Source organism: Sparus aurata, chromosome 10 (assembly GCF_900880675.1).
Source record: "Sparus aurata chromosome 10, fSpaAur1.1, whole genome shotgun sequence".
NCBI classification, from domain to species: domain Eukaryota; kingdom Metazoa; phylum Chordata; class Actinopteri; order Spariformes; family Sparidae; genus Sparus; species Sparus aurata.
Genome location: NC_044196.1, coordinates 2,868,322 through 2,877,136, shown reverse-complemented (window position 1 = coordinate 2,877,136; position 8,815 = coordinate 2,868,322). Strand labels below are relative to the sequence as shown.

The 8,815-nt window shown below is 40.5% G+C and overlaps 1 protein-coding gene across 1 annotated transcript; it reads right to left on the bottom strand.

The window, feature by feature from the left end:
* On the bottom strand, window positions 1-6,053 carry LOC115590357 (zinc finger protein 260-like). The gene is made up of 3 exons (XM_030431708.1): window positions 5,601-6,053; window positions 1,251-1,771; window positions 1-1,097 (listed from the first exon to the last, which is right to left on the bottom strand). The coding sequence occupies exons 1-3, from the start codon at window positions 5,791-5,793 to the stop codon at window positions 171-173; spliced, it is 1,641 nt and encodes a 546-aa protein (XP_030287568.1). The 5' UTR covers window positions 5,794-6,053; the 3' UTR covers window positions 1-170.
* Window positions 6,054-8,815: the final 2,762 nt, after the last annotated feature.

The following is an 8,815-nucleotide window of genomic DNA, read 5'->3' as shown; positions in this document are numbered from 1 at the left end:
TGTACGGCCACGTGTCGGGTCATTCTTCTCTTATGTCTACATTTATCATTTAATTAATTACAAAATTCAAAGCAAAGAAATGCTTTTTCTCTTGTGTGAATCCTGATGTGTGTGATAAGATTTTGCTGTCAGCTGAATCTTTCACCACATTCACAACAACTTTGTGATGTCTATCCTGTGTGAGTCCTGATGTGTTTGGTAGCATGTTGCTGTTGGTTGAATCTTTTACCACATTCACGACAACTAAATGGTTTCTCTCCAGTGTGAATCTTTGTGTGTCTGATAAGATTTTGCTGTTGGCTGAATCTTTTGCCGCATTCACAACAATTAAACAGTTTCTCTCCTGTGTGAATCTTTGTGTGTCTGATAAGATCTGGCTTGCGGACAAAACTTTTGCCACATTCATGACAACTGAACGGTTTCTCTCCTGTGTGAATCTTTGTGTGTGTGATAAGATTTTGCTGTTGGCTGAATCTTTTACCACATTCATGACAACTGAATGGTTTCTCTCCTGTGTGAATCTTTGTGTGTGTGATAAGAATTTGCTTTCGGACAAATCTTTTACCACATTCAGGACAACTAAATGGCTTCTCTCCCGTGTGCATCTTTGCGTGTCTGATAAGACTTTGCTGCTGGCTAAATCTTTTACCACATTCACGACAACTAAATGGTTTCTCTCCGGTGTGGATCTTTCTGTGTCTATTAAGATAGCGCTGGTAGTTGAATCTTTTACTACAGTCACAACAACTAAAGGGTTTCTCTCTTGACTTAATCCTCTTAAAACTCCTCAGTTTCGAGTTTTTGCTAGATCTTTCGCCACAGTCAGAGGAAGTAAACTGCTCCTTGTCAGTACCACATCCTACACCACTTACAGGGACTTTATTGTTTTTCTGAGCGTTTGAACTTGACTGAGCTTCTTTGGTCTCACTCCAAACATCATCATTAACTTCAGCCTGAGGTTCAGAACAGTATTCAGCTTCAGATTCAGGAGAGTCTTCAGCCTCAGGTTCAGGAGAGTCGTCAGTCTCAGGTTCAGGAGAGTCTTCAGCCTGAGGTTCAGGAGAGTCTTCAGTCTGAGGTTCAAGAGAGTCTTCAGCCTCAGGTTCAGGAGAGTCTTCAGTCTCAGGTTCAAGAGAGTCTTCAGCCTGAGGTTCAGGAGAGTCTTCAGTCTGAGGTTCAAGAGAGTCTTCAGCCTCAGGTTCAGGAGAGTCTTCAGTCTCAGGTTCAAGAGAGTCTTCAGCCTGAGGTACAGGAGAGTCGTTAGCCTCAGGTTCAGGAGAGTCGTCAGTCTCAGCTTCAGGAGAGTCTTCAGCCTGAGGTACAGGAGAGTCTTTAGCCTCAGGTTCAGGAGAGTCTTCAGCCTGAGGTTCAGGAGAGTCTTCAGTCTCAGGTTCAGGAGAGTCTTCAGCCTGAGGTTCAGGAGAGTCTTCTGTCCTGTCTTCAGTCTCTGATTGTAAATGTCTGTCTGGAACTGAGTTCCTGGCTGGTTCTGGTCCACTACAGTCCTGTCCGTCAGCTCCTATTTCCATCTGTTCAGTTTGTCTTTGATGGGGCTGTGAGGACTGAGGTTTCTCTTCATCATCATCTTCATTCTTCACAGGAACAAGGGTGAATGTGAACTCAGTGATATCAGCTTCCTCCTGATTGGTCCACAGTTCCTCCTGTTCATCTTTAATGTGTGGGGGCTCTGGGTCCTGCTGGTCCAGACTGGAGCTCCAGTCCTGCTGCTCGGGAAAAACCTTTTTCTGACCAAACAACAGCTGCTGGACATCTGCAGGACACAGGAGACAAAAAGACAAATGTTAGGCCGGCAGAAAAAAGTTCAAATTGAGTTGATATTCAACCAAATACTGGAGCGGACAGGTAACCCCACATTGTTCCACTGAACATCATGAGAAATGACAAATCTTAATGAATTGAAGAGCGGACGGACCAACTGACTCATGTCCTCACAGATGATTTAACAGATGATCGTTACCTCCTGCTTCAAGAAGCCACCATCATCCCGGTACCAAAAAACCACTGTCACTTAAAAACTACCGTCTTGTAGAACTCACACCTGAGCTGGTGAAAGACCACATAGTCTCAGTGCTGCCTCCATCACTCCACCTGCTCCACTTTGCTTACCGCTCCACCTGCTCCACTGAAGCTACCATATCCTGAGCACTACATCTGAGCCTGAGCCCACTGCTCTTCACCCTAATGCCCAACAACAGTTCTGCAAGGTTCAGTACAAATCACATCATAAAGTACACGGGCCACACAACAGTGTTGGGCCTCATCCGGCTCAAAGAACAGCTGGAGTACAGAGAGGAGGTGAAGCGTCTGGTTGACTGGTGTCTCCTCAACAATCTGAACCTGAATGTGGACAACACATCAGAGATCATTGTGGACTTCAGGAGGAAGCAGCTCACTCACACTCGTCTCTACATAGACGACAGGCTGCAGAACTGTAACACCTCAGACCAGGAGGTCCTGCAGAAAGTGGTGAGACCTGGCCAGTCAATACGTGATGTCTGTGTCAAACACCTGGCCTCAGGTGAGTTCATGATGTCACTGAGTGAATGACATGTGAGCGATTGTGTCTGTAGTAGGGTTGTCAAAAGTATCGAAACTCCAAAAAGTATCGATACTAAAATGTTGTATCAGGATACGATCCTCATTTTCAAAAGTTATTTTTGAACGACTGTTTTTTATTATAAATATTTAACGTGTGGTTCTGTTAATTGTTAGGCTACATGTTGTACAAGAGGTTACTTTTGGATTTTTCTTGTGAATAAAAATATTTCTTTTGAATTTTGGGGTCTTTTTTATGCTTGTGGTATCGAAAATGGTATCGAGTATCAAATATTTTCCTGAGTATCAGTATTGAGTTGAAAATGTTAGTATCGTGACAACCCAAGTCTGTAGACAGTAGTGATGGCTCGTTCGCGAACGAATCAGTTCGAACGAACGACTCTTTAACGCGAACGAACTGACCTCATTCCCCGTTTCACTTCTCTCTCGTTCGTTCGTTCATTCTCACAGACCAGTCGCTGTGTTGTTCACTGTTTAGTTATCAGAGTGGTGAGGAGGACTGAGAGCCAGCCAATCGTATGCTGGGTCTAGGACACTGTCGTCGAATTTTAGCCAATGAGAAACAGGAATACATAACAACCGTTTCCATGAAAAAAAACCCATTTAATTTCGTTCGCAGCACTCGTTCTCGTTCGGTTACTGATTTCTCTCCTGTAACTCTCACTCAGTCAGTCATTCTTGGCTAGCCGGCTTTAGCTGTTACCTGCTAACTGTCGTGTTGTCTAAAAATACACATAATCATGAAGTTGCAGCTATATATTTGCCATGAACTGCAGTGTTATGTTCACCGTTAGCATGATCGTTTGAGAACGAGGAGCTCTTGTTCTCTTTCGTTCACTGATTTCTCTCCGTTCAGTCACTCGTTCTTGGCTAGCCAGCTTTAGCTGTAAGCTGCCAACTGTCGTGTTGTCTAAAAGACGTTGGAACAGCGGCGCTGCGCCGCTATAGTGATGAGTGTCCGTCCCCCGGTTGACGGCTAGGAGCTCCCAGCTGACAGCGATGAGCGTCCGTCCGTCCCCCGGCCCACCAAAAGTTGACACCCCCCCCCCCCGGGACGGTGCGCGGCTCCACTAAAGATTTCTGGGGAGAACCCTGAGTACACATAATCACGTAATTATGAAGTTGCAGCTATGTATTTGCCATGAACTACAATGTTATGTTGACCCATAGCGCGAACTGAGAACTGTTTGTTACGTGAATCACCGCTGGACGACATTGTACCCGGAAGTGCGACTGAACGAACGAACGAACGAACGAACTACATGAACGAGTCATCCCGCCGAACTGACCAACGGGAACTGAATCTCGAAAACGAACGATGAAATCCACCTCTAGTAGACAGAATATATGGAAGCGAATTTGTACCATAATTCAAATTAAAATGCATTTGCAGAAATGCTTTTTCATTTTAAGAATGTAGCTGACTCATAAATAAAATTAGTAATAAATCAAATGATAAGGAAAAGGACATTTAAGATTTAATTTTCAAAAGATGGCCCAGCAAATAGGTACCAAAATTAAATTTGAAATGTCAAATTTGAAAATTAAAATGCATTAGCAGAAATGCGTTCTCATTTCAAAGTCAGAGCTGCATTTTTGACTCATAAATAAAATTAGTAATAAATCATCCAGATTGCATTTTCATTGTCTTCTTCAAAACTGCTCATTTTGTTACACAAAGACAAAGAAAACTGCTTTTTCGTTTTGAAGCCCTCCCCCCGCAAAAAAAGGTCCAAAATTCAATTTGAATTCGCAATCCCAAGCGGCGCAGGAGAGTGACGTCAGCAGCCTCTTCTTCAGTGTTGCCAACATGGCGACTGTCTCGCTGGACTTAGTGACTTTTCAGGATTTATTACTAATTTTATTTATTAGTCAAAATTGCAGCTCTGACTTTGAAATGAAAAAGCATTTCTGCTAATGCATTTTAATTTTCAAATTTGACATTTCAAAATGAATTTTGGTACCTATTTGGTGTCTATTTGCTGGGTCATCTTTTGAAAATTAAATCTTAAATGTCCTTTTCTTTATCATTTGAATTAAGTTACAAAATGAGCAGTCTTGAAGAAGAAAATGAAAATACAATTTGGATGATTTATTACTAATTTTATTTATGAGTCAAAAAATGCAGCTCCATTCTTAAAATGAAAAAGCATTTCTGTAAATGCATTTTAATTTGAATTATGGTACAAATTCGCTTCCATAAGAAGAGAATCTAAAAACAGTCTTTGTAAAGTTGTATCCACAGTTTGTTTTTATTCAAATCAGTTATGCATTATTTGTTTTGGTTGTTTAAAAACGCAAAAAAAAAAAAATTATCCGATTACTCGATTAATTGAAGTGCTAGATTAATCGATTACAAAAAAATCAATAGCTGCAGCCCTACTAAAATGTTGTATCCGGATACGATACTTATTTTCAAAAGTATCAACCTCAAACCGGACACTTGTTGCAGTTTCTTTTTGAACAACTGTTTTTTATTATAAATATTTAACGTGTGGTTCTGTTAATTGATAGGCTACATGTTGTAAAAGAGGTTATTTGGGGATTTTTCTTGTTAATAAAAATATTTCTTTTGAATTTTGGGGTCTTTTTTATCCTTGTGGTATCGAAAATGGTATCGAGTATCGAATATTTTCCTGAGTATCGGTATTGAGTTGAAAATGTTTGTATCGTGACAACCCAAGTCTGTAGACAGAAGAGAATCTAAAAACAGTCTTTGTAAAGTTGTAACCTCAGATTGTTTTGTCGAATCAGAAGGATTGTTTTTGTGACTGGAAGGTGACACAAGTGCAAAGTACCTGGATGTGTTGATCTCACCTATAGGGAGACATTTCAGGGCTGACTTTGAGTTAATGGGTCACATGATCTGGAAGCTACTGACTAAAAACACAGAAGATAAACAAGTTACATCTAAACTGATCTAATCTATTGATAAAAATGCTGATTTTCCAGTAAAATAGTAATTGAAAGTAGAAAAAGCACTAAAGTCCAATACAAAGAGATGTGTGTGGAGGAGAACGAACCTGCTCTGTGTAACCGAAGCAGAGGCGTTAAAGCAGAGTCCAGTAGGTTCCGGTGTCGCTGGTTCTGCTCTGTGGACCGACACAGTTCCTCCTCGTACTCTGCTATCGTCCTTTCAAACAGCGCACATATCTCCTCAGCAGCCGCAGTCAGTCGCTGCTTCACCAACGATCTCAGAATCTGGACTTTAGACATTTTCACACAGTCACACTGTTTACAGCTAGCATGCTAAGCTAACGTGTGTATACTTGTATCTGGCGGGAGATGAGTCTGAGAGCAAACAGCACAAAGTCCATCACACACGTTCATCCAGACTGTCACTACGTCACTACCGTGGACGGCTCCTCTCTAATCGATCATCAATAATCACAAGAAAAGCGATCTGAGCGGCGCAGTTAGAATAACAACAAACTTTGTTTTTATTCGTTAAAGCTCGTTAACGTGCAGCGCGAGCCTCTGACGGGTTACTATGGCAACTCCACTGGGACAAACCTCGCAGCTGCGCGTCAACCGAACCGCCTTTGTTTCTATTCTAACGTGTAAACATGTCGTTATTTTAACACAAAGAAAGGAATATCTTCATGTAAAACGTTTGCCGAATGCACAAGAAGGCTCGAATAGTTCAGAAAGTGATGTATACATAGTTTTACAGACTTTATAAAGTGTCTCTTAACTCAACAACTCACTAAATTGAGACATTTTTTAAGGGAGTCTGGGGACTTTCTCCAAGAAGTAGCCTACATAAGTTACTTAATGAGTGTGTTTGATATGAAGAGCACAGCTACCTCTAATTCAACCACTAGATTAATTTACAAGGAACAATCTACACGTATGTGCTCCATATATACTGTATGATGTGATATAGTACAATATAATATAATATGATATAATATAATGTAATATAATGTAATATAATATAATACAATATAATATAGTATAATATAATAAATATAACATAATTGAAAAGTGACTCTGATCCATCAGATTTGATCTTCATGTCTGTGTACATGAAGAAGTGTGAGTGTCGTTTTTTCTCGAGTCTTTATTCAGAACAGAAAACACTTTTCAAAAGCAGTCACTAGGTGGCAGTACAACGCCTTCTCAACACTGTCAAATTACTGTTTTTACACTCCCACTTAATTTTACAGCATTTTAGCACTTAAGTGATTTCCACAACTAAGATCAGTGCTTGACCTCACAAATAATATAAAAATAATAAATATAAGATTCTTTGCCTTACTTCTTTTTACCTTGCTCACAGGTTCCATAACATATTGAGCAGTAAACAGTACAGTAAGCATATTAGGCAGACTTAAACAGGGTAAAGTCCAATCTCTCCTCTGAGGCGCTCAAACTTTTGTCTTGTCAGTGGCTTGGTCAAGATATCTGCCTTCATATCAACTGTTGGACAATACTGCACTCGTATTTGCCCATTCTGCACACAGTCACCAATGTAATGGTAGTGAATGTCTATGTGTTTAGTCTGTTTTTATGTTTAGAATGATTGACAGGATTCTTTGTGATTGCGATGTCTCCTTGATTGTCCTCCATGGTCACTGTAGGTGAATCACTCATTCCAAGATCAGTCAGCAATCTCTTCAGCCAGGTACCTTCTTGAGCTGCTTGGCTGAGTGCGACATACTCAGCTTCTGCTGTTGAAAGTGCAACAGTTGCCTGTTTCTTGCTGAACCAACTCAGGAACAATATATTACCAGTTGTTGAGCGACGGTCGTCCTGATCTCCGGCCCAATCAGCATCTGAGAAACCAATCACAGTTCCTGACTCTGACTGCTCATACTTGAGGGCAGCGTTCACTGTACCCATCAAGTATGGAAACATTCTCTTCACAGCTGTCAGATATGCAGCATTTGGATTTGCATTGAACTTTGACACAACACTCACTGCTTGTGCTATGTCTGGTCGTGTGGCCATTGCAGCGTACAGTAAACTACCTACCATGGACTGATAAGTGCTTGGGCTTCACGGGTTTACTGACACCATCATCTTTTCTCAACTTTACATTTGCATCAGCAGGGGTTGCAATGGGGTTCTGACGAATGGTTTCAATGTGATGCTTCTGATGAAGAAAGACACAGTTCTTTGCTTTGTCTTGGACAACAGAGATGCCAGGATATAGGACAGCTCCCCATGTCCTTCATCTGTAGCGCTTCTTGAAAGGTTGTTTCAACTCATCCACGCTTTCTGTTGATTCTGTGATCAACATCAGATCATCAACATACACAGCTAGTATTTCTAGCTCCTGTCCAGATCTTACAAACACACATGGGTCTGATGTGCTCTGTTTAAAGCCAATTTCTATCATAAACTCTGTGAAAGCATTATAATATAATATAATATAATATAATATAATATAATATAATATAATATAATATAATATGATATAATATAATATGATATAATAAAGTCAGATATGATCTTCATGTCTGTACATGAGTCTGTGTGAGAAGCTAAAGCTAGCTGGGAGCATCTCACTCTCCGGCTTCTCCTCCGGTTCACAGCAGCTGCAAATAAAACCTGAGTTGTGACCTGAAGTTTCCCTTTTTAATACACTGAGCTGCTGGGCTGTTGCAGTCCCTCCTGACCAGCCGGCTGCTGCTCTTCTGGGATCATCCTCCTCCTCTGGAGCCTCTCTTCACTGCTGGAGTCTCTGTGAGGCCACTTGTGTAGATTACAGCTTCAGAACCTCAGTAAACCCTGAATCTGCCTTTATTATAACACCAGGAGCAAAGCTTGCTGCATGAACTGGGTTCATTACATTTTACTGACAGAAGTTTTAAGCAAAATATTGAGTTATTGGTCAAAAATGATGAAACATTTTCATTAAAGATGATAAAATATGACACAAATGTGAACAAAGACCCACATGGAGCTGCTGACAGGACTTATGCAGCAAGAAACCTTTGTACCATCAGAGTACCACAAAGTTTAAATATGAAAGAATGTCCATTTATTCATTGATTAAATCATCTTTTTATTCTAAAAGCTTACAGCAATAATTAGTTTATGCACTATATGTATATATATATTTGACTTTTGGTGAGTATTTCCATCGAAGGTTTGGTCTGAAGTTTCTAACTGTGGTCAGACGCCATTAAAGTTCTGGACCTGTAAATAAACCACTTCAGATTAATGAGGGATGTTTTAGTGTTTCTCTTAATTTTGTGACTTTTGTGAATTTGTTCCCTTATTACAACTT

Coding starts and splice junctions, on each gene's coding strand:
- LOC115590357 (XM_030431708.1), bottom strand. CDS start 5,793: ATGTCTAAAGTCCAGATTCTGAGATCGTTGGTGAAGCAGCGACTGACT. Junction 1,772..5,600: donor GCTTCGGTTACACAGAGCAG/GTTCGTTCTCCT, acceptor TGTGTCCTGCAG/ATGTCCAGCAGCTGTTGTTT. Junction 1,098..1,250: donor CTGAGGCTAACGACTCTCCT/GTACCTCAGGCT, acceptor CCTGAACCTGAG/GCTGAAGACTCTCTTGAACC.